Below are 27022 nucleotides of genomic sequence, written 5' to 3' on the forward strand. Positions count from 1 at the left end.
TCCCCGGTCACTCACGGACGGGAAGGGGGGGGGGGGGGGGGGCGGGAGCCTCCGCACGCCCTCAGCCCCCACCAGGGAGTCCCCCCGCCCCGGGCCACACAGCCACGCCACGAGTAGCTCCCCCCTCTCACCTCCCCTCACATCCCCGCCGGTGCCGCCCGCAGGGCTCCGTCCGGGGGCCTCGTGGCGGCCGCCCGCTCGCCCTCGGCGGGGCCGTGCCCGCCGCCCCTCGCCCGCCAACCCCGTACCTTACAGGCCTGGTAGCTCTCGAAGGCGCGCAGGGCGCTCTCCGTGAGCTTGACGTGGAAGACGGAGACGCGGGTGCCGCGGCCGAGGCGGCCACAGGACAGCCCGTACCCGCGCTCCGCCTGCAGCGCCGCCATCTTGGGACCGTCTCCCCCTCCGCGCCTGGGCCGCCGGGGCCGCCTGCCGCCGCCACGCCCCTCCTTATGAATTATTCATGATGCGCCGCTCCGCCGGCCACGCCCACGCGGGGCGCCTGTTGCTGGGGCGAGGAGGTGGGCAGCGAGCGCGCCGATTGGCTGGCTGATGCCGGGCGCCGCGCCGGATTGGTCCGTGGGGAGGAGGAGGCGGGGATATGTAAATAAGGGCGCGGGGCATGCTGGGGAGGGTGGTCTGGTGCAGCCGGGGAGCGCTGCGGGAGCGTGGGGAGGGGGCGGCGGGTGGGGAACCCCCGGGAATGAACGAACCCTCCGGGCGGGAACGCCCTGAAACCCCTTGGCATCAATTACCCGGTGTGAGCCCCAAGGCGTGAACCCCCAGGTATGAACCCTCTGGAGCCCCCAGGTGTGAGCCCCCCAGGTATGAACCCTCTGGATCCCCAGGTATGAAATCCCCAGGTGTGAACGCCCCAGGTATGAACCCTCTGGATCCCCAGGTGTGAGCCCCCTAGGTGTGAGCCCTCCAGACCCCCTTGGGCATGAGGCTCCTGGGCATGGCACTCCGTGGTGGGCACCCCCTGTACTCCCCCAGGTGTGAATCCTCCAGGAATGAACCCCCCAACCCCGCAGCTCCCCAGTCATGGACCCCCTGAGCCCCAGGCAGAGCCCGAAGGTTCCAGGGCCGATTTCGGGGTGCCAGGCTCCCCCCTGAGCACAGTTTCCCCTCCAGACTCTATGTGTCCCCATGTGTGCCAATAAACAGGCCGGAAAGTGAAGGAATTGTCCTTTATTTGGGAAGTTCACAGTCAGTTTGGGGTGCAAGGACAGTGCTACAACCCCCCCACGAGCAGAGCTGAGGCTGGGCAGGCGCTGGGGGGGCTGCAGAGCAGGGAGGGACCCCCGAGGGGCTTGGAGCCAGGGGAAGACAGCCTGGACAGAGGGTCTGCAGCGCTCCCTCCTCCATCCCTCCCGCCGCGGGTTTCTTTGGCTTCCTTTGGACATTGCACGCTCCAGGGATGTGCAGAGGAGGGCAGCGGGTGCCTCCGGGAGGGCTGAGCCCCTGGCAGCCCCCAGGAATCAGGGAATGTCGCTGCATTGCCCCCTGGGCACATCCACATCGCTCCCCACACCTTCCTCCTCCGTGCCACCCTGTCCTGGCAGCAGGGATGGGCACGGCCAGGCCGTACCGGGGAGAGGCAGCTCCTGCTGCCCGTGACACCCTCAGGGCTGGGGCTGAGCCCCTGACTGCCAGCAGGCTGCCCGGGGGTCCCTGCTCTGCCAGCACCCGCTGCCCACCCCGCGGGCGGCACCCGCCCGCGCCAGGAGGGATGTGGGGAACGTCGGGAGAGACATCCGGCACCTCCGGCACAGAAAGCATCCGTGGGGCTGCGAGCCCGCGGGAAGGAAGGGGTGGCACAGCCTGGGGGCAGCCCCTTGGCACAGAGAGCCAGGCCCTGGCACCGCCCCTGTGCCCGGGGGCCTCCCCGGTGCCAGCCTCAGTTCCTGGCGGCGATGACCACGGACAGGGCCACGCCGCCCAGCGCGATGGCCGTGGCGCCGAAGAGCCACTTCCAGGGGATGGACTGCGGGGCAGAGCACGGGCAGGGCCGTCAGGGGCCGTGCCCGCGGCAGGGGACACGTGCCACCCTCCCCGCCGGACAGGGCATCCCAAAAAGGCAGCGCCCGCGGGACAGCGTGTGCCGCCAGCCGACAGCGCTCGCCGACGGGAGCGGGAGCAAAGTCCGGGGCGTGCAGCTGGCACGGATGGCTGGGATCCACGGGCACGCGCTGCCAGGGCACAGCCTGCTATCTGTTATCTGGGATGTGTTCTGGGCACGGCTCCCGCAGCACGGGCCCCGCTCCCAGCGGGATCCTCACACTGCCCGACCGCGTCCTGCATGGGCTGGGTCCCTGCTGGGGACCTGGGGGACACTCACACAACCCCTGTGGGTCACCTGGGGGACACTCACACAGCCCTGTGGGTCCCCTGGGGGACACTCACACAGCCCTGTGGGTCACCTGGAGGGCTGTGTCCCACCTGGGGGACAGTGACATAGCCCTGTGGGTCCCATGGAGGGCTGTGTCCCTGCTGGGGGACACTCACACACCCCTGTGGGTCACCTGGGGGGCTGTGTCCCACCTGGGGGACACTGACACAGCCCCTGTGGGTCCCCACCCCATCCCAGAGGCCTTCCTTACCCACGGCAGTTTGTCTTTGCACTTGCTGGGGGTGCTGGCGGCGCTGGGGTTCCCCAGCATCTTCCTGTACATCTCGGTCTCCACGTTCCTCTGGTCTGCGTGCTTCTTCACCAGCTTGGAGAGCTCGGCGTGGATGGTCTGGGGAGGAGAGCGAGCTCTGCTCAGCCCCGCACCAGCCCTGCCTGCCAGGGAGGGGACCCACAGCCCTGGCATGTGCAGCTGAGGGGGTGACGAGGCCTCATCCTGCCCCACATCCCAGCACCATGGGGACACTCTGTGGGGCCAATGCCCCTCTGTCCTTTCTGGCTGCTCAAGCAGAGCCCAGGGCTGATGCCAGACACCAGGGAAGGGATTTTATCCTTTAATCGAGACAGGAAAGTGTCTGCCTTGAGCACAGACGTGCACCAGCCCTCCCACTTTCTGTCTGGGAAAGCGGCCTTAAAGCTCAGCCTGGTGTCAAGTGGGATTGCAGCAGGACCCACAGCGTGCCCACACCTGCCCTGCCGGGGCAGGAAAAGGCTCTGAGCCCCGCGTGGGGCCCACAGGCTCCCCAAAAGCCGCAGGAAGCCCCGGGCAGGGCAGGGTGGCACAAGGACGCTGTGGTGGCCCCGGTGGCACAGCCACGCTGTGCCCTCTGCTGGGGGACACATGCCCACGACACAGCTCTGCCAGCTGGGGAAATCTGCCTCCAACGCGAAAATCTGGGTGTCTGGAGGACAGAGCTCCTGCTCAGAGCTCAGCAGGGCTGTCACGCCGGTGCCAGAGGGGTCACAGGAGGGACGTGTGCGACAGCCTGGCGGGAGGCAGGTGGGGCCCAGCACTGCTGGGTGTTTTCAGCACCCCTGAGTCACCCAGGCTGCCCCTGGAGCCGGGCAGCAGCTGGGGAGGGCAGTAATTTGCTGTTCTTGTGGTTTCACTGGACACGTCACTGCCGGGCACTCGGATTTTCCAGCCCTCTCCAATTAAAAGCTCCATCGGAGCTGCTGGGGATGGGAGCAGCCGCCCTGCCCAGGGACGTGCCAGGGGAATGTTCCCTGTGCTGCTCCCTCTGCACCCTGACCCTGATGGCAAACAGAGGGTCTGGGGTCCTGCTCACCCTCCCAAGGGAACTCAGAGCAGCCCCGGAGGTGCTGTGGGGCCACCAAGCACCTGCTTGTGCCACATCCCACCCGTGACCTTCAGGGGCTGGATCATGGCACAGATCCTGGTGAAAGCCCCAGGTGAGAAATGGGCACAGCAGATCCAGACAAGGATTAAAGCCCATCTGGAGAGCCAGGACCCCCAGGACACCCCTGTGCAGGCAACACCTCCCCGTCTCCTGCCAGCCTCGCTCCTGCTGGGGTCATTTCCTGGCACTGCTTTTTGATTTCTCCCCAGGCTCCAGCCCTGCAGCTGATCATTAACTGACAGGAAATTCCTGACCCAGAGCTCGCCCTGCCCGGGCGCTGGACCGAGGGCTGCCTGCTCCCAGCCCCTGGTGAATCACTCTGGGGCTGCCCAGCCAGTTTGTGGGGACTCAGCTCTGCCCCACTTCCCCCGGCCACAGCACAGACTGCCCGAACCACCTGGGCCAGCCCGGACCCTCCCCACGGCAGGGAGATGGGCTGGCAGGGACTCCTGCCACCAGCAGGACCAAAGGTCACCAGGGAACCTCACGGCGTGGAGATAAGGCTGGAGAGCAGCCCAGCCACACTGCACGTGGGGCATCCTTCCCCAGGCTCTGGGGGCCATTCCCACCCTTCCCCAGGCTCTGGGGGCCATTCCCACCCTTCCCCAGGCTCTGGGGGCCATTCCAAACATTCCCCAGGCTCTGGGGGCTATTCCAAACATTCCCCAGGCTCTGGGGGCTATTCCCATCCTTCCCCAGGCTCTGGGGGCTATTCCAAACATTCCCCAGGTTCTGGGGGCTATTCCAAACATTCCCCAGGTTCTGGGGGCTATTCCAAACATTCCCCAGGTTCTGGGGGCTATTCCAAACATTCCCCAGGTTCTGGGGGCTATTCCAAACATTCCCCAGGCTCTGGGGGCTATTCCCATCCTTCCCCAGCCTCTGGGGGCCATTCCAAACATTCCCCAGCCTCTGGGGGCTATTCCCATCTTCCCCAGGCTCTGGGGGCCATTCCCATCCTTCCCCAGGCTCTGGGGGCTATTCCAAACATTCCCCAGGCTCTGGGGGCTATTCCAAACATTCCCCAGGCTCTGGGGGCTATTCCCATCCTTCCCCAGGCTCTGGGGGCTATTCCAAACATTCCCCAGCCTCTGGGGGCTATTCCAAACATTCCCCAGGCTCTGGGGGCCATTCCCATCCTTCCCCAGCCTCTGGGGGCTATTCTCCCTCATTCCCCAGGCTCTGGGGGCTATTCCAAACATTCCCCAGGCTCTGGGGGCTATTCCCATCCTTCCCCAGGCTCTGGGGGCCATTCCAAACATTCCCCAGGCTCTGGGGGCTATTCCCATCTTCCCCAGGCTCTGGGGGCTATTCCAAACATTCCCCAGGCTCTGGGGGCCATTCCCACCCTTCCCCAGGCTCTGGGGGCTATTCCCATCCTTCCCCAGGCTCTGGGGGCCATTCCAAACATTCCCCAGGCTCTGGGGGCTATTCCAAACATTCCCCAGGCTCTGGGGGCCATTCCCAGCCTCTCTTCATGGAGCTGGGGGCAGCTCCAGGGAGTCTCAGCCTCTCAAGGGGAACACTGAGGTTTGTAGGGGCAGGGACAAGGGAGAAGCAGCAGCACCCAGGAGACCCCCAGCCCAGGGGGAGCACGGGCAGCACACACCTCCAGCCTACCTTGTTGGAAGGCTCCAGCTTCAGGGCTGCCTTCAGGATGGGAATGGCCTCTCTGTACTCTCCCTGCTGAGCCAGCACCTGCAGGGTGACAGGGGACGGAGCAGGGTGAGGTCTGTCCTTCATCCCTCACCACACCACGGAGAAAGGGAGCCCTCCTCACCTTCCCCTTCCTGAAGAGAGCCTTGATGTTCCCCGGCTGGTGCTCCAGCACCAGGTTACAGGACTTGAGAGCCGCCTTGAAGTGGTCCAGCTTGAGCTGCGAGGCCGCCAGGTTGTTGAGACACTTCACCTTCACGTCCAGCAGCTCGGCCTCCTCGTCCGGGCTGAAATCCACTGCACGCCCACCCAGGGCCGGTCACAGCGGGGCCACTGGCCCGGGGACCCTCTCTGGGCGGGGACAGGTACCTTTGGAGCTGGAGCCCAGGATCCTGAGGGCGATGTCGTACGAGTTGACGGCCAGCACGTAGTCTGCCTGCTGGTAGAAGAAGTTGCCGCGCTCCCGCTTGCGGTTGGCCAGCCGGATCTTCTCCTTGCCGGTGAGCAGCTCCAGGTCTGGGGCGTCCCGAGCTGCCAGCAGCTCCACCTCCAGCGTGAGGGACGCGTTGGGGGGCACCTCAGGGCTCCTGCACAAAGCCAGGCCACCGCTGTCACCCCCCGGGCGCCGCTCTGAGGGTTTGGCACCGTGAAACCCAAGCTCAGAAATCCCTGATGTGGATATTCCCACTTGAGATAGGACACCCTGCTCATGGTCAGGAGCCAGGGCATCCCTCTGGCTGTCCTGAGCAGCCCAGACCCCTGCCCGGGGGCTCAGAGACCCTGGCACAGAGCCCAAGATGGCCCCGTGGGTTTGATTATGACCCGTGGAGCAAGTTACCAATCTTAGATGAAGATCTGCAAGCCACAACAAATTAAGTGGAATGATAGTGAATTTATCACGGGGTGGAAAAGTAGATTTTGGGGTTTTTAAACTGAGGGTTCAGGGGGCAAGATGGAGGGAACTGGGCGTGTCCAGCCTTTCTCCTTCTTGTTCTTGGCCTCCATCTTCTGCTGTGATGTTGGCACTTACAGATTGGTTTAGAGTAGAAGCTCGCTGTCTAACACAGGTGATAGGTATTGGGGAGTTATTTTAAATATTGTACATGTAATTTTTAGTACAAAAAGATAACACTGCCCCAGGGGCAGGCAAAGTGCATGGAACTGTCCTGCTAGACAGACCTCAGCAGGACAGGAGAACGAATTTTATAGCTGAGATACAATAAACAACCTTGAGAGCAAGAAATGAAGAGCCCTGACTCCTTCTTCAAGCCCTGGGCTGGGAAAAGAGACTTTCTAACACATCTTGGGGTCACTGTGAGTAGCAAGAGACCCTGACAAGGAAGCAGAGGTTGGACAGCTGGGGTGGCACCAGGTGACCAGGGGACATGAGCAGGGGACAGCTGCCCCAGGCCTGTGCGGGACCCCCCTGCCCCACCTGGGGGGCTGCAGCTCACCTGCCCTGAGCTCCGTAGCAGTACTTGGCGTCTGACACGATCAGAGCCGTCTCGCCCATCTCCAGGAGCTGCACACACAGGTCCAGAGCCTGCAGGGGACAACACGGCACCACCATGGCAGGGACTGTAGGGGCTCTCCAGTTCCAGCCTCCTGCCACGGGCAGGAACATCCTCCACAAAACCAGGTGGCTCCAAACCCCTCTAGCTCAGCCATCACCATGGGAAGAGAGCATGAGCAAGGCAGAGGGGCCACTTTGATCCACAAACAGGATCTCACAGATCCCAACCCTCCCTGCAGCCCCTGAGGTGAGGTCCTGCTGCTCCCAGGTGAGCCCCCAGCCCGTGCCCACCTGCAGGACATCGCAGTCCCCCAGCGTGAAGGTGAGGGCAGGCTCCTGCTCCACCACGGTGCCATCCTCCAGCGCGGCCTTCAGGCGGATTGTCACGTCCTGGCCCTTCTGGGGACGGCTCTCCACACCCTGGCCCGGCACCAGCGTCTTCTTCTTGAGCAAACCATTCCCTGGGCACGGAGAAACCGGGGGCACATCGGAACCGGGGGGCACATTGGAACCGGGGGCACACCGGGACCGGGGGCACACCGTGACCAACGGGGAGGGAAAGCCCGGCTGCCCCCACCCTTGTGCGGCTCCTGCGGCCCCGGGGAGGCCCGAGAGGCCCCGGCACGGAGCCCCGGCACGGAGCGGCCCCAGCTCTCACCCAGAACATCGAGCCACTCCTCGGGCTCCCCGGCCGCGTCCCCCGCGCCCCGCACCGAGGGGTGCGCGTCGTCCCGCGGCGGCGCCGTTGGCCGGCCCACGTCCTCCAGCGGGGGCAGCTCGCTCAGGTCATCCTCGTCTTCGTCCCCTTCCTCCTCCAGCACCTCGAAATCCTCCGCCGTGTCCAGCTGGGCCGCGTCCGCCTCGGCGCCGGTGCCCGCCCGGCCCGGGGAGCCGCCGCTCGGTTCCTCCCCGCTGGACGCCATGGCGGCGGAGCGACCTGGAGCGGGGACAGAGGGCGGGGATCGGGGCTGCTCTTACCGGCACAGACCCGGGGAGCGGCGGGACCCTCCGGGAGCCGGGGATGCGCAACGGGACAGCGGAGACCGCGGAGCGCCGGGGAGGGCTGGGGCCTGGCGGGCAGGGGCTCGGCTCGGGGGTGGGATGGGGATGGGTCGGGGGTCTGTCCGGTGGGGTCGGGGTCGGGGCCCGGTACCGTGGGGGGGGCGGCCCCGCGCCCCCCGCCCGCCCCACGTGACCGCCGCGCGCCCCCCGCCGCTCCCACCTGGCCCGCGGACGCGCGGGCGCTGGCCCCGCCCCCCCGCTCCTATTGGCCCGTCCCCGCCCACCGCGCGACGCCATTGGGCGGGGAGCACGCTCGTCAGCCGCGCGCCCGCGGCGGCCCCGACGCCTTAAAGGGGCCGCAGGCAGCGCGGCTGCCCTGGGGCTGCGGGCGGCGGGGCCGGGGGCTCGGCGCCGGTACCGGAGAGGCTCCGTGATGCCCGCAGGGGTCGCGACCCTCTCACCTGGCCGCTCTCCGGGACTTCCGGCTCGGCGCCGTGACGCAGCGGGGTCGCGCCCCACGTGACCGCACACCCGGAAGCGGCGCGGAGCGGCCGCCGGTGCCGCCCCCGGTACCGCCGCCGCTCCCGTCATGTGAAGCGGCGGGACGGGCTCCCGCAGGTGCGCGGGCACTGCTGGGGGGAGGCCCCGGGGACACCGCTGCAGGCCCAGGCCCTGACCCCGAGGGAACGCGGGGCTGGCGGCGGAACCGGGGGCGGCGGGCGGCCGGGGGACCCCCCGTTACCGGCGTGTGTGGGGGGCACGGCGGCTGGGTACCCGGCACTGGGCGCACGGCAGGGCGGAGGGGGTCCCGGTATCACGCAGGGTAAGGGGAGGGTCTCCGTTACCGGCGCAGGGGCTCCGGTGCCCCGGCTGAGCCGCCCCGCGGTCCCGCAGGTCACGATGGAGCCCTCGGCCTCGCAGGTGTTCTGCGGGAGGGTGCTGGCCATGGTCAACGCCGAGGACGTGAACGCCATCATCCTGGCCCAGAAAAACATGTGAGTCCCGGGGGGACAGCCGGTACCGGCACCGGGAGCCCGCCGGGATCGTTCCCGAGCTCCCGGTGCCTCCCCCGCGCAGGTTGGATCGCTTTGAGAAGACCAACGAGATGCTGCTCAACTTCAACAACCTGTCGAGCGTGCGCATGCAGCAGATGAGCGAGCGCTTCCTGCACCACACCCGGACCCTGGTGGAGATGAAGAAGGACCTGGACAGCATCTTCCGCAGGATCCGGTGGGCACCGGGCGGGAACGGGCCCGGGAGGGGCTGGCAGGGGCGGGCGGGGTGTCAGAGCGGGGCACAGTTGGGAGTTTGGGGGGCTGTGAGAAGGAAAATCTGGTGGGGAAGGGATAAGATGTGATGGATGGAGGTTGGAGCTTTGGGTTTCCACGATCCTGCTCTGGGTGGGCTCTGCTGCCGTGGGAGCTGCTCGGGGTGGTCACAAACCACAAGATGTGGGGTTCGGGAGCACCCCGTGTGCTGGGGATGGGGTGTTCTGGGGTTTGGGGTTGGTTTGCGCTGCCCAGGGAGCTGTGGGGCTGCCCTGGATCCCTGAGCTCCCCACGGACTGGCATTGCTCTCTCCTCCCCAGGACGCTCAAAGGGAAGTTGGCAAAGCAGTACCCGGAGGCTTTCAGCAGTGAGTGATTCCTGACCCACGGATCTACAGAGTCGTGGCGTGGTTTGGGCTGCAGGGACCTCAAAGCCCACCCAGTGCCATCCCTGCCATGTGCAGGGACACCTCCCACTGCCCCAGGTGCTCCAAGCCCTGTCCAGCCTGGCCTGGGCACTGCCAGGCATCCAGGGGCAGCCACAGCTGCTCTGGGCACCCTGTGGGAGGAATTCCTGCTCATTCCTTCCCAATATCCCATCTAGCCGTACCCTCTGGCAGTGGGAAGCCATTCCCCTTGTCCTGGCACTCCACACTCAGTTTTCCTCCTGTGGGAAGACTCTCTATTCCTCAGGGATCCCTCAGGAATCACAAGTCCCCATGCTGGCCTGTGGCTGCTTCCCCAAAACCCAGCAAACTCCTTAAATCCATTAAATCCACTTGCAAGAGCGGCCTTGGGACCTGGGGAGCGGGGCTGGATCCCAGAGTGGGGACTGGAACTTGGAAAAAAATTCCAACCAACCCCCAATTTACACCCTGTAGGGCTTTTTTAACCCCTACAAGCTGCAAGCTCAACCAGGGAATCCCTCTCACCACAACTCTGCCTCCTTCTCCCCCTCAGACATCACCCATGAGTCCCCCATCCTGGGGAACTTGCAAGAAATTCCAACCAACCCCAAATTTACACCCTGGCGATTCACTGGGGATTTTTTAACCCCTGCTACAACCACACTCAGGGAATCCCTCTCCCCACACTGCTAACCTCTCCCTCAGACATCCACGAGTCCCCCCATCCTGAGAAACTGCAAGAAATCCCAACCAACCCCCAACTTACACGCTGCAGGGATTTTTTTAACCCCTGCTACAGCCACACTGATGCAATCCCTCTCCCCACACCCCCAACCTCTCCCTCCTCTCCCCAGACATCCACGAGTCGCCCATCCTGGAGGACGACGACGACTTCGACCCCGTCCCCAAGAGCACCACGACCACCATCGCTACCTCGGAGCAGAGCACGGAGTCCTGTGACAGCAGCCCCGGCCTCATCTCCCCCACCACCAGCCAGGAGTTTGAGGATTTGTCGCAGGGCCCCTGCGAGGGCCCGGCCCTGAACGGACAGAGTCTCACAGACGAGGACACGGCCACCCTGGACTAGACCGGGAGCCCCTGTGGAACTTTCTAGCCTGTATTTATAGCTGTGTGTCGCTCTTCTGGGGTTTTTTTGGGGTTTTTGTTTTTTTTTTTCCTCTCTTGGGAAGAGGGGAGCCAAGGCTGGCAGAAGCTGAGGGAGGAGGAAGGTGTAAAGCCACCTTCAGGCTGGCTTCAGGGGGAATCAGTAAATCCTGGGTTGGAAATGCCTCTTGTCCTCCCTCCTTCCTGCACTCAGGAGAGCTGCTACACTTCACCCTCTGTGTAGATTTTTTGGCGCAGAAAAGCCGTTTTTGGGGCAGAGATGTTTGTGTTTTGTAAGAAGCGTTGTCTCTGAGGCTCCGTGTGCCCGCCAGCTCTGTCCCTGCTGCTGATGGACTTGTGCTGGCTGAGTTCTCACTGCTGGCTGAGCCAGAGCCGTGTTTCCCTTTGCTTCTCACACTCAGCCCTCATACGGAGCTGCTGGTGGCTCCACAGGCAGGTTCCCAGCAACTGGAGCTCTTCAGATCTTTCTGTGGTGTGATGGAGGAACTGCTTGGCTTTGGGGTCCTGAAGGCCTGCGAGGGGATGAGAGGGGAATGTGGGTCTGGAGGAATGGCTGCTGGGGCTGATCCTGGGGCTGTGGGACCAGCACGGGGGTGGCTCTGGGGCTGTGGGGCCGCTCTGGGGTCCATGGCGTCAGTGTGGGGCCGGTCCCAGGGCTGTGGGGTCAGTGTCCGGTTTGGGGGGTTGGTCTCAGGGACAGTGTCCGGTTTGGGAGCCGGTCCCTGGGTCAGGGTCCGGTTTGGGGGGTCGGTCTGGTGCCAGCTCCGTGCGGACGCTCCCGTGCCCTGTCCCGCGGTGCCGGTGTCACCCCGGCAGCGATAGAACAGTGCCGGGACGGTCTCGGGACGATACCGGGACGGTACCGGAGCTGTCGCGGGGCGGTGCCGGTGTCCCCGCCGGAAATGACGACGCTGTCGCGGGGCGGTGCCGGTGTTCCCGCCGGCAGTGACGCAGCCGTGGTTCCGGCCCCGCCTCCCTTTCCCTCAGCAGCGAGGCCGCGGGTGCGCGCGGTGCGGGACCGGAGCGGGCCCGGGGCCCGGGGCGGGGGCCCTGCATCCCGGGAGGGGCCGCTGCATCCCGGGAGGGGGGCTCGGGACACGGGCAGCGGGGGCTGGAAACCCGGGAGGGGCCCTGCGTCCCCGGGGACGGGAGTGGTTCCCGGGGGAGGGCCCCGACACCCGGGGTGGGGCTGGATCCCGGGATGGCGGGGCTGGATCCCGGAGGGTGTTCGGGAACGGCGCTTTGAGGGGCCGGGGAGCGGCGGGGCCCTGCCCGGGGGCGGCACACGGCCATAACGGGGCCGTCCCGGGGTGACGCGGCCGCCGCTACCGCAGGTGAGACAGTGCCAAGATGCAGATCTTCGTGAAAACCCTCACGGGCAAAACCATCACCCTCGAGGTGGAGCCCAATGACACCATCGAGAACGTGAAGGCCAAGATCCAGGACAAGGAAGGTACAGGCAGGGCCGGGAGCGGCGGGGCGGCCGCCGGGGCTCCCCCGGTGTCCCCACGGCGGTGATCGTGTGATTGATCGTGTGTCCCGCAGGGATCCCCCCCGACCAGCAGCGCCTGATCTTCGCGGGGAAGCAGCTGGAGGATGGCCGCACCCTCGCAGACTACAACATCCAGAAAGGTGCTCCCTGCACCCCGGGGGTTTTTGGGGGGCGTTTTTGGGGTACCAGCTGCTCTTTTCCCCCCGTCTGACACCGATGTCTCCTCGCAGAGTCCACCCTGCACCTGGTGCTGCGCCTGCGAGGGGGAATCATCGAGCCCTCCCTGCGCCAGCTGGCCCAGAAGTACAACTGTGACAAGATGATCTGCCGCAAGTACGTCCCCGCGCCCCCTCCCCGTGTCCCCTCAGCCCCTTCCTGCAGCCCCCAGAGCCCTCCCCGGGGCCAGGGGCTCTGCTGACCTGTGCTCCCCAGGTGCTACGCCCGCCTGCACCCCCGCGCCGTCAACTGCCGCAAGAAGAAGTGCGGGCACACTAACAACCTGCGCCCCAAGAAGAAGGTCAAGTAGAGCCCCCAGCATGCCTGCGCTGGCTAATAAAGTATTGCAACGCTCAGCCCCGCGTTCTGGTGGTTTTTTTTAGTCAAATTGTGGTGTTCAGCAAATGAGGGCCGTGCTGGAGCAGCATGGAGGGTGGAGGGAGGGAGGTGGTGGTGGTGGTGGGCAGTGCCTGCAGCAATGTGGGCACAAACTGGGCCCCCCTGCCCACCCACGGGACCCCTGGCCGTGTGCACACAGCAGATGGACACTGGGATCACACACAAACCCCCCGTTAATGCACTGGGACCCCCAGCCGTGGTGTTCTGACTGCCACCAGAACCCCCTACACAGCCCTGCTCATGCACTGGGAGTCCTCTGGTCACTTCTGGATGGACACCGGGCCCCCCTGCCCACTTGTTGGGACCCTCAGCCAGGTGTGGATGGCACTGGCTCCAGTCTGGGGTCTCCGTTTTCAGCGGCAAACACACCGGGACCCCCGGCTGCGTGTCCAGGGACAGGCACCGGGACCCTCTGTGTCACCCAGCGGCATCTCCCTGCCCATCCAGCGGGACCCCCGACCGTGTATTCACAGCACAGACGCTGCACGGACCGTACCGGGCACCGGCGCTGGCGGCGCTGCCGCTCGGGGCCTGCAGGTGGCGGCGGAACCGCGCTCCGCCCCGCGGGCCCCGGGCCTGCGCCGTGCGGCCGGGCCGGGCCATGGTGAGCGGCCCCGGGAGCGGGACGGGAGCGGGAGCGGGAGCGGCCCCGGGGGGCGGCAGGGGCGGCCCGGGCCCGCGCGGGGTCACGGCGGGCGGTGGATGCGGGGTCCCGGTGCCCGTGTGTGCTGCGAACCGGGGGGATCCCGGTGCCGGTCCGCGGACACGTGGCCGGGGGGCTCTCGGTGCCCGCCTGGGCTGTGTGAGCACGGCCGGGGGTCCCGGTGCCGCTCCGGGCGTGCACAGAGAGGGGTCCCGGTGCCCTTCGGTGTCGCGGGCACTGTCCGGGGGTCCCGGTGTCAGTCCGGTTCGCGCACGGGTGGCCTGGGGGCCCGATGGGTGGGCAGGGGGATGCGAGGGGTCCCGGTGCCGCCTGTGTTGTGTGCACAGGGCCGGGGGCTCCCGGTGCCGGGCTCAGCTCCAGCCCCGCGGCCGGGACCCCCGGAGCCGGTGCTGGGGTGATGCCGCTGGGTGACACCGCCTCTGCCCGGTGCCGTTACCGGCTCACCGGGGCCACCGCGTCCCCTGTGTCCCGCAGACGGGCGAGGCCGTGCGGGAGCTGCTGCAGCGGCTGCGGGAGCTGCAGGGCGAGCGGGTCGAGACGTACCGGCTCTTCGAGGAGTGAGTACCGGCACCGGGGGCGGCACCCACCGGGGCGGGCGGGGCGCCCCCAGCAGGGAACCGGATCCCCGTCCCGATTATTTTGCATCCTGTTGGGACGGGGCCACGGGGATGGCTGATGAGCTCCAGCTGGCAGCGGGGCTCTGCGCTGGACACCTGAATCCTCTTTCAGCATCCAGCGCAGGATGGACTTCCTGGGATGCAGGGCTGAGAGCGTACAGGATGGAAAACCCCAAACCCCCGGCTTTCCCTCCCAAAAAAAGCGGTTTCCAGCCCTGTCCCGTGTGAGGGGTGAGGCTGCCCGCTCATGCTGCCGAATCCAGCAGGAGCAGGCAGGAAAACCCCGCGGGTGGTGGGCGGCAGAGGGGGCTCAGCTCCGGGATTGGTGACCGCGGCTTCCCCCCCTCACCTGTCCGCAGGGGCCACCGGGCGTACCTGAGCAGCGCCCCGCACTATGACTTCCCGCGCTACCGGCAGCTGGTGCACGAGGTGACGGTGGCGTTCAGCGGCATCTCCCGGGAGGTGCTGGCCATCGCCGGCCGCCTGCGGGACCAGCTGGGCCGCCCCGAGCTGGCCCAGCACCTGGCCCGGCTCCAGGACAGGGAGCAGGAGAAGCTGCAGCTGGTGGGTGCTGGGCTGGGCTGGGCTGGGCTGGGCTGGGGGGGGTCCCTGGGGCTGCTCTGGGGGTCTCAGCTCCCATGGTGTCCCCCACAGACGGCGCAGCTGCAGCTGGCCCGGCAGCAGGCACAGGACCAGCCCGAGGTGGACGCCCATCAGCAGGAGGTGCAGGAGCTCAAGCACAAGTAGGTGGCGGCCCCGCTGCTGTGCCCCCCCTCATTTTGGAGCCCAGAACCCCAATTCCATCCCCTCCTGGCCCTGTTTGGGGATGGCACCCCCTCCCCAGCCCACGGGGTCCTGGGGTGTGCTGAGCTGGAAGGGACACACAGAGGCCACGGAGCCCAGGCCAGGAGCCCCTTGCCTGCCTCTCCCTGCCTCTCCCTGCGGCCCAGGGGGCCCAGATGGTGCCGTCGGGGTCTGGCGGCGCTGCGTGGCCGCGTCCCCTCGGCCTCCCCGGGCTGAGTGTTTCATAAACAGCGCGGGGAAGGCGAGGCGGCCCACATAATACGCTCCATATGGGCTTTATTTATAGTTTCCATCCGCTCTCGTAGGCTAATTAAAACCATTGAGGCAATCAGCGAAATTCTCCAGGACCTTAAGTACGATTCGGAAGAAGTTGAGTGATGGGTGTCCCCGTGGGAACGGCTGGAGGGGCCGGCCTGCTGGAACGGGGGCCCCGCTCGTCCCCCGCCCGCCCCCGGCGCACCTTGGCAAGGTGGGCATTGTCCTCTGGGCCCCTTCTCTGCAGCACAGGCTGGAGGGGTGGAGGAGCTCCCTCTGGGACGAGAGGGGTCCCCCCAAATCCTGAGTGCCCCTCGGCAGAGGGGTCCGGCGTGGGGCTGGTTCCCCTCCCCGGCTGTGCCAAAGGCAAAGCACAGCCCGCAGTGCCAAGGGCTGCCTTTGCCAGGCCTCCACCGAGCTGGGCACTGTCCCTGCTGCCAGCTGGAGCCCCACGGGCAGCAGCCCCCCCAAACCACACCTTGGAGGCCGGCTGTGCCCCCAGCCCCACTGCAGCTCTGGTGCTCCACACGGGCTTTTTCTATGGTCACCCCAAATAAACCTGTCCCCACAGAGCTGGCCTGAGTGGTGTGATCCCTAGGGTTCATGTAGCCCCCTCTGCCCCAGTGCCACCCCCTCCACCTTGTCCCGGTCCCCTGGGGGCCCCGGCACGGGGTGACAAAGGCCACGGGCCCCACTTGGCTGCCCGCTGCATCCCCGTCCCCGCGCAGCGCTGCCGCTCCGCTGACGCAGACCCCGCTGGGGTTTCAGAGGTTTATTGGCATTAAGCTTAAATCTGTTCCTAATTGACTGAAATGGAACCAAAATAAGGCTGGTTTGAATCAAAACCGGAGCAGGCACTGGGCAAACCCCAGCAGCCTCCAATCAGCCCGCGTGGCTCCCTGGGGACGGACCCCTCCGCGCGCTCGCACGTGGGACCCTGGCGAGAAAAAGGCCAAAATCGCTTCCCGGGGGGAGCTGCGGCGAGGGTGGGGTGCCCCGGGAAGCGCCCGGCGCCCCGTTCATGCCAGGGGCGGCTCGGGCTGGCGGAGCCAAGGCCCCGCGGCGCCTCCCCCGGCCGGGCAGGGCTGCGGGCTCCCCTCGCCGCCGCAGGGCCGCGGTGCCGCCGAGCCCCCGGGGCTGGGCCAGCCCGGCCCCCCGAGCTCTCCCCACCCCGCTCCCCAGGGCTGCGGGGCCGCGCTGCGCCCCGGCCGCCTCCCGGCGCCCCCACGGCGGGGCCGGGGCGGGCGCGGGCGGTCCCGGGTGGGCGCCGGGCGCCCCGTGCCATCCTGCCGGCGCTCGGTCCCCCGCGGGCTACAGCTTATCGCCGGGAAGGACCTGCGGAGAGGAGCGGAGCCCCGCGTCGCCCCGGGGTCGGCGTCACCCCCCAGCATCCCTGGCGTGGGGGGTCACCCCGCGTCCCCACCCGGCCGGGGAGAAGAAGTGCGAAAGGCTCCTTACCTACCTGGTTGCGTGTTTTGTGCGATTTCTGCAGCCACACGCGCCACTGGTCGTAGAGCTTGATGCCGAGGTTGGAGCAGCCGTAGGCGTGTTTCTTCACCCAGCCGAAGAACTGCTTCAGCTCCCGCCGCAGCGTCGTGTTCTGCTCCCCGCCTTTGGGGTCGCAGCCCCCCGCCACTCGCTCTGCGGGGACAAGGGGGGCGGTGGCACACGGGGGGACGCGCCTCGACCCCCCCACGGCCACCGTGCCGTGAACGGGGAGAGGAACCCGAGCAGGTTCGGGCTCCAGGCTGGGAAAGCCGAGCTCCAATCTGGCTCCTTTGCAGGAGATCCGGGCGCGGGGCATGGAGCAGGGCAGGGCCCCCGCTCATCCCCCGGGGCTCGGGGAGGCACCGGCGGCACCGGGGAGCGCTGCCGGCCGCACTCACCGCTGCGAGGCGTGGAGGCGGCCGTGGGGTTGCTCCAGTCGCTCCAGATGCCGGCCTTCTTGGAGCCGTAGATGCTGAAGGGGTTGCAGCGCACCTGGACGAAGTAGACGGTGCCGGGGCGCAGGCCGGCCAGGCGGCACGAGGTCTGGTTGCCCACATCATCCACCACCTGCAGAGGGACGAGATGGCAGCGCCCGCACCCTCGCCCACCCGCGCTGTGCCCGGCCGTGCCCACGCACCTTCCACTCGGAGCTGTCCTCCACCCGGTATTGGATCTGGTACTTGGCTTGGAAGAGGAAGTCCTTGAGCGCCGGCGGGGAGCTCCAGCGCACGCTCAGCTGGTCCTCCAGGTCGCCCACCCGGCTGACGTGCACGTCGGACGGAGGGTCCGTGGTGACTGCGGGGACACGGCAGGGCTGGCCCGGGGCACGGCGGGCAGCGCCGCGGGGCCGCGAGGGTTAAGGAGCCGCGGATGTGGCAGCGACTCGGAGCAAACAGCCTAACTCGATTAGGAGCAATTCTGCTCACATATCGCCCATTTCCTGCTGCCCTCGCCCAGCCCGCCCAGCCCAGCCCAGCCCGGCTGCGCCGTTCCCGCAGGGTCACCGGCACGGCGGGGACACCCGCGGCTCACCCACGTCCAGGATGTCCAGCATGACCACGTCAGACACGGCCACCCCCAGGCGGTTGGAGGCCTCCACCCAGATCTCGTAGGGCGTGAAGAGGGCCAGGTCCTTGGGGATGTGGCAGGAGTAGGTGCCGGCCGTGTGGTACTCCTGGCAGGTGTTGTCCTGGCCGTACCACCTGCGGGCAGGTGATGGGTGAGGTGCTGGCACCGCTCCCCCATGCTCCCGTGGGTCACTTTTTGGTTTTTCCACGCTGCCAGAATTGGGGGACTGACCCCGTGGTTCACTCAGTGATTCCCAACTCACCCAGGCCCACAGCAGCTTCTCCTCACCCTCCCCAGCTCCATGAGGACACTCATCCCAGCAAAGCAGGGGCCAGCCAGGAGGCATCGAGCTGCCCTTCCCTGTTTCCCATTAAATCCCACCCCAAAGTTTTTAACAACAACGGGGATGAAGGTGAGCACCCACCTGCGCTTGTACTTGAGGGTGTAGTTGGTGTGCAGGAAGGTCTCCCCTTCTGTCCCTGGCGCCCACTTGCAGGTCAGGTCCTTCATGTTTTTGGACCAGCAAGTGATGTTGACTGGTTTCTCTGGGGGTACTGGCAGAGACAAAACCCAAAGAACAAGAGGTCCCAGAGCTGTTTTTTTCCAGCCACGGAGACACAAGCCCCAAGTCCAAGCTGCGTGCCCAGCTGAGCCTCTGTGTTCCCGGGAATGTGTAGCGACCCAAAAAACAAACCCGAGCTGCATTCCCCGTTCCGATTCCGTATTCCTGGGACAGAGCATCGGCCTTAAAATAGCCCGAGATAAAATCTTACGATTATTGGTTCGGACAAGCGCGTTTTAACCGAGGCTTTGCCGAAACAGCCTCGGAGCTGCGCGCGGGTCAGGGCTCCACCAGAGCAGCTCCTGGCACGCTTTGGTGAGAACCAGCACGCTGATTCCTCCCTGGGGATCCCCGGATTCTCTCCCATGGGGGAGGCGCATCCCAGTGCTGGCCAGACCCCCGTACAGAGCAGCTGGACCCTGGCACAGAGATGGACCCTGGCACAGGGTGGCAGGATCCCAGGACAGTGACCAGTCTCTGGTACAGAGAGGCTAGACGTCAGCACAGAATGACCGAATCCTGGCACACAGTGACCAGACCCTGACACAGAGTGACCAGGCCCTGACACAGAGTGACCAAACCTCAGCACAGTGACCAGACCTTGGCACAGAGCAGCCAGACCCCATCACAGAGTGACCAAACCCTGACACAGAGTGACCAGACCCCAGTAGAGTGACCAGACCCCAGTAGAGTGACTACACCCTGACACAGTGCAGCCAGACCCCATCACAGAGTGACCAAACCCTGACACAGAGTGACCAGACCCCAGTACAGTGACTACACCCTGACACAGTGCAGCCAGACCCCATCACAGAGTGACCAGACCCCATCACAGAGTGACCAGACCCCAGTACAGAGTGACCAGACCCTGGCACAGTGACAACACCGCAGTACAGAGTGACCAGACCCCAGCACAGTGACCACACCCCAGCACAGAGTGACCACGCTCCAGCAAAGTAACCAGACCCCCGCACAGAGTGACCAGACCCCAGTACACAGTGACCACACCCCAATTCAGAGTGACCAGACCCCAATTCGGAGTGACCAGACCCCAGTATGGAGTGACCAGACCCCAATTCAGAGTGACCAGACCCCAGTACAGTGATCAGACCCCAGCACAGAGTGACCAGACCCCAATTCAGAGTGACCAGACCCCAGTATGGAGTGACCAGACCCCAGTACACATTGACCAGACCCCAGTACAGTGATCAGACCCCAGCACAGAGTGACCAGACCCCAATTCAGAGTGACCAGACCCCAGTATGGAGTGACCAGACCCCAGTACACATTGACCAGACCCCACCACGGCGCGGCAGCACCCACGTACATCCAACATAGAGGCAGGAGCCGGCCAGGATGCCGCCGTCTCTGCTGTGGCACACCAGGTTGTCCCCCGACTGCTGCCTGGAGCCGTTGAGGCGGGCCAGGGCCACGCTGAGCGTGGAGGGGCCGAGCGCGGCGTAGGAGGCGGCCGGGAGGCGCCGCCCGTTGAGGGTCCAGTACAGATCCTCGGCCCGCAGCCGCGTGTCCGGGCTCACCGTGCACGTGGCCACCAGCGAGGAGCCGATGAGCAGCGTGGGGTCCTGCGGGGAGATCACGGCGGGGTCTGCAGCCGGAGACAGAGCGGGGAAATCGGTTATGGGGGCTTGGCGCTGAGCTGAGCAGGTTAGAGCTGCGCAAGTGTGTCTGCTCGTCTGCTTTCCATTGATTTAAACGTCTTGATGTCTCCTCTGTGCTCATTTATATCTGTTTAAGTGCATTGTTTTGCTATTTTGCATCAATTTTTAAATCATCGTATGTGTTTTGTGTTAATTTAAATACGTTGTTTAGCTGTTTTAATCGATGTAAATCATCGCGAGCCTATACTGATTGAAATCACACATCTATTTTATATAGATTTAAATCATCCCATATCTATTTTATATCAATTTAACACACTGGTTTCCATTTTACATCTATTTAAAGACACTGGTTTCTATTTTACATTGGTTTAAATGTGTTTCATATCTATTCTTTACTTCTGCACATTTATACCTAAAGACATTTTATATCTTTTATATCTCTTTAAATACGCTTTGTATCTATTCTGTATCTCAATACACACCTATTTTTATCTATTTAAATACTCTTTACACCTACTTTTATATCTACATTTTATATCTAAAACATTTTATATCTATTTTTATATCTGCATCTATTTCAGAACTTTAAAAATACTTTTCCTATCCACTTTTTATCTTTATTCTCCCCAGGGCTGGGGCGGGGCTGGCTTGCAGCTTCGGAAGTTTTTCCGCGACAAAAGGATTTCACAAAAAAAAGAAAATTCGAGGGGATTTTCCAACACTGCCAAGCTCCGGCATTTCCCCCCGGATCACCTCGCCCAGGGGTGAGAAGCGCTTCCCAAGAGCTCCCTCCTCATCCTCACCATGTGCTCCCAAATCCCGCCGCTCTCCCCTCGACATCGCGAGGGTGCCGCAGGCTGGGGGAGCCCCTCAATGGGGGAAATTCCCATCCTGGGACCCCTCCCCAACCCCACTGTTCTCCCTTCGACATCCTGGGTGTGCCCAGGCTGGGGGAGCCCCTCCATGGGGGGAAATTCCATCCAAGGACCCCTCCCCAATCCCCTCAACACCCCGGGTGTGCCCAGGCTGGGGGAGCCCCTCCATGGGGGGAAGTTCCCGTCCCGGTTGACCCCGGCCCCCTCGGCTGCCCCGGCCCCGCCGCTCCGTGTCCGCCAGCCCTTATCGGCTCCATCCGCACGCGCCGGGCTAATATTCCCCAATTACCTCCCGGAAAGTGCCGCGACCTCCCGGCCCCGGCGAGCCCCGGGCCCCGATCGGCTTTCAGCGCCCGCCGCCCGCCCCGGCTCCCTCCGGGCGCTCCCGAATCCCCGCACGATCCCAGCGCGGGTCCGCCCCCCAGCCCCGCAATTAGCGCTCCCAAATCCTCCTCGCTCCGGGGAGGCTTAATTAGGAACTGCCGCCGAGCTTGGGGGTGCCGGTGCGGGGAAGGAAGAAAATCCAGCGGGGAAAAGCACCCCAAATATGCAGGGATTGGTGCCAGGCACCCGCAGCGCCCCCGGATCGGTACCCGGTACCCCAAACACCCGCGGGACGGTGCTGGGGACTCCGGGGTACCCCGGTGGTGATGGATCCATCCCACCCCCCGAACAAACCCTTCCCAAGGGCAGCCAGGCCTCTGCAAATCTCATCCCCCTCTGTGCCCACCCCGCTCCGACCCCGAGCCCGGCTCTGCCGATAGCACACCCAGCGCTCCGAGCCCTGATTCTGCTCAATCTTAATCTAAACAGCCCCAGAAACTCGCACGAGCACCGTAAAACAGACACGTTTCCCATCCTCCGAGCAGGACCCTCTGGAGGGGCCAATTTTCTCTCTCTCTCTGTATTTTTTTTTTCCCTGGATTTTGGGGTTTTTTTCCTTTCTCCAAGCAGGAGCCTCTGGAGGGGCCAATTATATACATATATATATTATATTTTTTTCCCCCTGGAATTGTTTTCCCCCCTCAGCACGGCCGCAGCGCCGAACATGTGTTTTAAAAGGGAAAAGTGTGAAGTTTTCCGATCGGAGAGGAAAGGGCCGGAGAGACGCAGGCAGGCTGTGGAATGTGCAAGTTGCAACGAAAATACCTGCTCGGGGGTTTTATGGCTTCTCTATTGCAAAAAAAAATGCTGATCAGGTGCTAAGTAATGCTATAAAGTAAAACCACATTTCCAAGGTGTCGGGAACGTTTATGCTTTTCTTCCGAAGGGCCGGATTTCATTTTGGTTTTATATCGGAGTTTTAAGGGGTTGGCAAAGAAAAGGGGGGAGGAAAAAAAAAAAAATGCTCCGATAAGTGTCAGAGATCACGCAGTTAAAAAAGATTTATTGAGCTGTGCAGGGGGTTAAAGGAAAATAGAAATAATTGCCCTGAAGAACAAAAGGGAATTTGGGAAGCTCTGAATTCCACAGGAAAAATAAAATTAAATATATATGTGTAGTTTGAGCTCCTCTAACACTCGAGCAGCGAGGTTTGCGGGCAGACACGGTACCCAGAAATGCTTTATCCCTCTTTTCTACCCTGCTCTCCAGTGGTTTTTTCCCCTTTCTCATCCCCGCCTGGCATTTCTCGTGCCCATCCCTGGGCTCGAGGAGGGATTTATAAAAAGCCCAGGCATTCCAGCGCGGCCGAGCTGCACCGAGGGGAAACTTTCGCTCTCTAAAAGGAGATTTGGCTTCGCCTTCGCCAGCGCCGCCCGTCGAGGGGGCAGCGCTGCCCCGGACCCCCGTGGGGAGGGGGAAATGGGGGTCGGGGGGGAAAGGTGCGGGCTCGGCCCCACCGAGGGTCCGGCCGTGGCCTCGGGCGGCTCCCGGCGGGATCAGCCCCTCCGGGCACCGGGCGGGCACCGGGCGGGCACCGGGCGGGCACCGGGACTGGCCGCTCTCGCTAACGGAGGGGTTTTGGAGCGTTCCTCCTGCCCACCCCATGGCTCCAGCAGCTCCTGCCCCAGTGAGCGCCCTCAGGCTCCCCGCCAAGGACGGGGCTGGGTCGGGGCTCCGCGCCGGCGGCCGGGGAGGGGACGCGGGAGCCGCCGGGCGGGCGAGCGGTGCCGCTTGCGGCGGGTCCCGTTGGCCGGTCGGAGCGGAGAACATCCACGGCCCTGAGAAATTCCCATCATAGGGAGGAAGCCGAACTTCCTTTCCTGCGGCGGGGAGCGGGCAGCGGGCAGCGGGGAACGGGGAGAGGGGAGCGAGGAGCCGGGAGAGGGGAGAGGAGCGGGGAGAGGAGCGGAGAGAGGAGCGGGGAGCGGGCAGCGGGACCTCGCCCTCCCCGGGCTGCAGCGGGGGCAGCGGGGCGGCGGCCGGGACCGGGACCGGGGCTCGGTCGGGTTTGGGGCTCTGTGGGGAAGGGTCGGGACCCCGATCCCCGCGTGTCCCCCCATGGCCAGGGGGACCCCGATCCCCGCGGGGCCGAGGCCGCCCCGCAGCCCAGCCCACAGGTGGCACCTCCCGGCCCTGCCGCCGCCGGGTGGGGCCCCCAAACTGGGCATCACCGAGGGGCCCCCAGGGGGATTTTTTTTGGGGGGGGGTCGTTGTTTTCCGTGGGGCGGGGAGGGAGATCCTGGTTGTTCTGGGTGGGAAAAGGGGATTCATTGTTCTCTGGGATGGGGGCGGCTCTCCGGGGGAAGGGGGGACCCCGTTGTTCTCGGCAGGGGGAGGGGGCTCTCAGAGGCTTTGGGGGGGGCAGAGGGGGTCGGTGGCTCCCGGGGCTGCCGGGGGGTCGCGTGGGGAAGGGGTTCGCTATTGTTCTCCGGGCCGAGGCCGGGGGTTTCCATTGTCCTGGGTGGGGAATGGAGCCGCATTGTTCTGCGGCAGGGGGGGCCGCACGGCGGGGAGGGGGACAGGGGGGAGCGGCCCCCTCGGGGTCCCCGCTCTCCGTGGGGAGAGGGAGCACTCGCTGCTCCGGGCCAGGGGGGCTCTCCTCGCTGCTCTCGGGGATGGGGGGCAGCGCTAAAAGGTTCCTCCATTGTTCTCTGCGGGCAAGGGGCGGGGGGGTCGGGGATGGGGGATCCCGGCTGCCTGTCGGGAGGGGAGGGGGGGTCCCGGCTGCCCTCCGCGGGGGGGTCCCCGTCCTCCTCCTCCTCCTCCTCCTCCTCCTCGTCCTCCGGCGAGCGCAGCCCCGAGGTGCGCCCGGGACCGCTCCGCATCCCGGGGCCGGGGGGAACGCGGCGCACGGAGAGGAGCGGACAGCCCCGGGGGGCTCCGCATCCCGGCACCGCTGGGGGGAACGGGACACGCGGGAAGCAGCGGCGGAACCTCGGGGGGCTCCGCACGCCGGGGCCGGGGCCGGACGGGAGAGCCCCGGGGGGCCCCGACGGGACCCCCGCCCGCCCGCGCCCACCTTGCGGGAGCCGCCGGGGCCGCCGGTACTCACAGGAGAGCGGCTCGGCGCGGGGCAGGCGCGGCAGGAGCAGCAGCAGCAGCGGCAGCATCGCGAGCGGCGGCGGCGGCGGCATGGCCTGCTCCGGTGCCCGTCGGTGCCCGGGGCGGCGGAGCGCACCGGCACGTCCGGGGAAGTCCCGAGCAAGTCTGAGCAACCCCCGGTTACCAAAGCCCCAACTGCCGCCCTGGCCCCGCCCCGGGACCGCCCCCGGGGGGGCAGAAAGCCACCGGCCCCGCCACCCCCCCCCCGCCATCGTCCCGCTCCGGTACCGGCCCCGGGAGCGGCCCCCGCCCGGTGCCCGCCGCCGCCGCGGGATGCTGGGCCCCCCCGCCCTCCCGGGGCCGCGTCCCGCTCCCCCCGACCCCCCCGGTAGGTGAGTAAGAGCCGCTCCGGGGCCGCCGGCCCACGGGTGACTCACGGGACCCTCCCGCGCCCCCGGGGCCGCGCTCGCCGCCGATCGCGCCCCCCCCCGCGGCTTCCCCACGCTCCGAGCCCCGCCGGGATCCAAACCCCGGCTGTTGCTTATTTCTGGGCTGGAAACAGGAACATCATCCCACAAATCCCCATGTTTTCTATCGAATCCATCATCTCGGGGCTTTCCTCCTCAAAACCCCAAGGAAGTGGAAAAAACACCCCGAGTTCCCCCAGGCTGGGGCTGCGTTTGTCCCCGGGGGTGGTGGCGTGTCCGGTAGTGCCGCCAGCACCGGGACAAAGCCACCCACTCGGGCATCCCCCCGCGCCCCCGCCCGGGGTCTCGGCGGCACCGGGAGCTGTGCAGACCCCCGGGCAGCTCAGAGACCCCCGGGACAGCGCGTCCCGGCCACGGCGAGGCCACTGCGTGTCCCCGGCTGTGAGGAGAGGGGACCCTGCTCCCTGCCCGCAATGGGCACGGAGGGTGGCAGGGGACACGCGGGTGGCCCGGGCTGCCCCGTGGGCTCGGGGCCGGGGGTGACACCGCGTGGGGCTCCGAGGCGTTGGGCAGCACCAGGGATCGCAGAGATTAAAAAACACAATAAAAACCGAGAGGGGGAGGGAGCCCGAACAATGCCTTTTCCCATCGTCCTGTTTTTTGGAAGCTTCTGAACTGTTTTTGTTGAAATTTCCCAAAAATGTCAGGCTCCGGGAGCCACCCAGCCTGAGAAACTTCAGCCCCAGCGGCCGCGGTCTGGCCGAGTGAATCACGGCTGCCCCGGGGCCGGCGGCCGCCCGCGGTCCCGACCCACGGCCCGCGCCCCGGGAAACCGCGCGGGACCGGGGCAGCGCTGGGGGCTGCGGAAAGGAGAAATTCCCCTCTGGAGCGGGATGGGGGCTGCGGAAAGGAGAAATTCCCCTCTGGAGCGGGTTGGGGGCTGCGGAAAGGGAGAAATTCCCACTGTGGAGCGGGATGGGGGCTGCGGAAAGGGAGAAATTCCCCTCTGGAGCGGGTTGGGGGCTGCGGAAAAGAGAAATTCCCCTCTGGAGCGGGATGGGGGCTGCGGCCACCCCAGCTGCCCACCGGCATTGCCCGGAGCCTTCCCCCCTGTTTGCTGCCCCCCTGGCCGGGCTGCCCAGCGAGCACCCCGATTTTGGGGGGTTTTGGGGAGCCGGGGCGCGGGTGGGATCCCGGGGAGGGGGTGACTCCGCCCTGGGGACATGGGTGGCTCTGGGTGGCGCAGGCATCATCGGAAGGTGGCCTGGGGTGCAGGGGGAAGGTGGAGGGACGGCGGCAGTGGGAGGGCAGTGTCGGTCCCCACTGGTGTCACCCCAGGTGGCGCAGGGACCTGGCAGCTCACGCAGCACCTGTGGCACGGGGCCAGGGCGAGGGCACAGCGGTCCCCAAGCGCGGGCAGCGCCGGGACCCGCCCGGGAGCAGCCGGAGGTGGCCGAGCCGCTCTGAGTCAGCGGCGGCCGCTCAGCGCTGCCCTTTGCCAGTGACCTTTAAAGCCGCTCCCTCCGGCCCACGGGCCGCGCTCACAGGCACCGCCGGGGCGGGATCCAGCCCGGAGCCCCCTGTGACCCCCAGGATCCAGCCCGGAGCCCCCTGTGACCCCCAGGATCCAGCCCGCACCCCACTCTGACCCCGGCCGGGCTCTCGGCGTCCCCCGAGGCCGGGCGGTCCCGCTGCGCCCCCGGCGCGGCTCCGTTCCCAGGGCCTCTGTGCCCCGCTCCGTGCGGGATCTGCCCGTGGGGCCCAGGCCCTGCCACGAACGCTCTGCTCTGCCCGGGTGGCTCTGGGGACGTCCCCAAAGCCGCCTGAGCATCCTCGGTCCAGCTTCCCACCGGCCGCCACCTTCCCGCCTCCCTCCATCGTGTGTCACCAGGGCCCCGAATTAATCTAATTACTTGATTTCCCAGCCAGAGCTCACTCCATAAAATCCTTGGACGCAGACAGCATCTGGCTCAAGGGCCAGGGTGTAAAAAACAAACAAGAAAAAAAAAACCCCAAACCCCGGGAAAAGCGGGAGGAGAGGCGCAGCGGAGCTGCCTCCACTGCCTGCATCCTTTTAAAGTGACCTGGGGGAAAAATAAAGAGGCAAGAAATGCTAAGAATCCAGCAGGCAGAGTTTGCTTTCTATTCCTCTCAGTCACATTTCCACATCCATGGGTAATTTATAACCCGCTTAACCCCTTCCCTGCCGCCCCCCCGCACCCTTTCCCTGCAGAGCATCCTCGGGGCGGCCGCACCTTCCCGCCTCTGTTTGCTTTGGGAAGCACAAACAGTCCCGCGGCGGAGTCTGAGCAGCTCCAGAGGAGGGCAAAAATGTCGAGAGGGTGCTTGAGCACGAGGGATGGGCTGT

General features: G+C 65.7%; 6 protein-coding genes across 9 annotated transcripts in view; 3 read left to right on the forward strand and 3 right to left on the reverse strand.

Annotated features, from left to right (window-relative positions):
• The window catches only part of ELL (elongation factor for RNA polymerase II), a 49547-nt gene extending 49132 nt beyond the window's left edge, over window positions 1–415 (reverse strand). For both annotated transcript variants that reach the window (XM_063161187.1, XM_063161186.1), the window contains exon 1: window positions 249–415. In XM_063161187.1, the coding sequence (XP_063017257.1) occupies window positions 249–383 (135 nt within the window). In that variant the 5' untranslated portion in view covers window positions 384–415. The remainder of the gene's footprint in view (window positions 1–248) is intronic.
• A 758-nt stretch (window positions 416–1173) lies between these two features.
• FKBP8 (FKBP prolyl isomerase 8) lies at window positions 1174–8009 on the reverse strand. The gene is made up of 8 exons (XM_063161188.1): window positions 7596–8009; window positions 7229–7398; window positions 6879–6967; window positions 5794–6011; window positions 5549–5721; window positions 5389–5466; window positions 2601–2738; window positions 1174–1984 (listed from the first exon to the last, which is right to left on the reverse strand). The coding sequence occupies exons 1-8, from the start codon at window positions 7858–7860 to the stop codon at window positions 1898–1900; spliced, it is 1218 nt and encodes a 405-aa protein (XP_063017258.1). The 5' UTR covers window positions 7861–8009; the 3' UTR covers window positions 1174–1897.
• A 446-nt stretch (window positions 8010–8455) lies between these two features.
• Window positions 8456–10899, forward strand: KXD1 (KxDL motif containing 1). The gene is made up of 5 exons (XM_063161189.1): window positions 8456–8557; window positions 8834–8934; window positions 9017–9169; window positions 9528–9574; window positions 10468–10899. Exons 2-5 carry the CDS (start codon window positions 8840–8842, stop codon window positions 10698–10700), a joined length of 528 nt encoding a protein of 175 aa, XP_063017259.1. The 5' UTR covers window positions 8456–8557; window positions 8834–8839; the 3' UTR covers window positions 10701–10899.
• A 745-nt stretch (window positions 10900–11644) lies between these two features.
• UBA52 (ubiquitin A-52 residue ribosomal protein fusion product 1) lies at window positions 11645–12802 on the forward strand. Of its 2 annotated transcripts, none has more exons than XM_063160722.1 (5): window positions 11645–11739; window positions 12073–12191; window positions 12284–12370; window positions 12461–12563; window positions 12663–12802. In XM_063160722.1, exons 2-5 carry the CDS (start codon window positions 12089–12091, stop codon window positions 12754–12756), a joined length of 387 nt encoding a protein of 128 aa, XP_063016792.1. In that variant the 5' UTR covers window positions 11645–11739; window positions 12073–12088; the 3' UTR covers window positions 12757–12802. The 2 variants fall into 2 exon arrangements, with proteins under 2 accessions (XP_063016792.1, XP_063016793.1); XM_063160723.1 differs by having other exon boundaries at window positions 11683–11748.
• Window positions 12803–13420: 618 nt separating this feature from the next.
• REX1BD (required for excision 1-B domain containing) lies at window positions 13421–15757 on the forward strand. The gene is made up of 5 exons (XM_063161193.1): window positions 13421–13449; window positions 13984–14066; window positions 14486–14690; window positions 14781–14869; window positions 15236–15757. Exons 1-5 carry the CDS (start codon window positions 13447–13449, stop codon window positions 15306–15308), a joined length of 453 nt encoding a protein of 150 aa, XP_063017263.1. The 5' UTR covers window positions 13421–13446; the 3' UTR covers window positions 15309–15757.
• A 681-nt stretch (window positions 15758–16438) lies between these two features.
• CRLF1 (cytokine receptor like factor 1) lies at window positions 16439–24318 on the reverse strand. Of its 2 annotated transcripts, none has more exons than XM_063161190.1 (8): window positions 24237–24318; window positions 19631–19909; window positions 18166–18295; window positions 17706–17875; window positions 17311–17468; window positions 17072–17240; window positions 16648–16826; window positions 16439–16520 (listed from the first exon to the last, which is right to left on the reverse strand). In XM_063161190.1, the coding sequence occupies exons 1-8, from the start codon at window positions 24316–24318 to the stop codon at window positions 16497–16499; spliced, it is 1191 nt and encodes a 396-aa protein (XP_063017260.1). In that variant the 3' UTR covers window positions 16439–16496. The 2 variants fall into 2 exon arrangements, with proteins under 2 accessions (XP_063017260.1, XP_063017261.1); XM_063161191.1 differs by having other exon boundaries at window positions 16457–16520; window positions 16644–16826.
• Window positions 24319–27022: the final 2704 nt, after the last annotated feature.

Source organism: Melospiza melodia, chromosome 7 (assembly GCF_035770615.1).
Source record: "Melospiza melodia melodia isolate bMelMel2 chromosome 7, bMelMel2.pri, whole genome shotgun sequence".
Taxonomy (NCBI): domain Eukaryota; kingdom Metazoa; phylum Chordata; class Aves; order Passeriformes; family Passerellidae; genus Melospiza; species Melospiza melodia.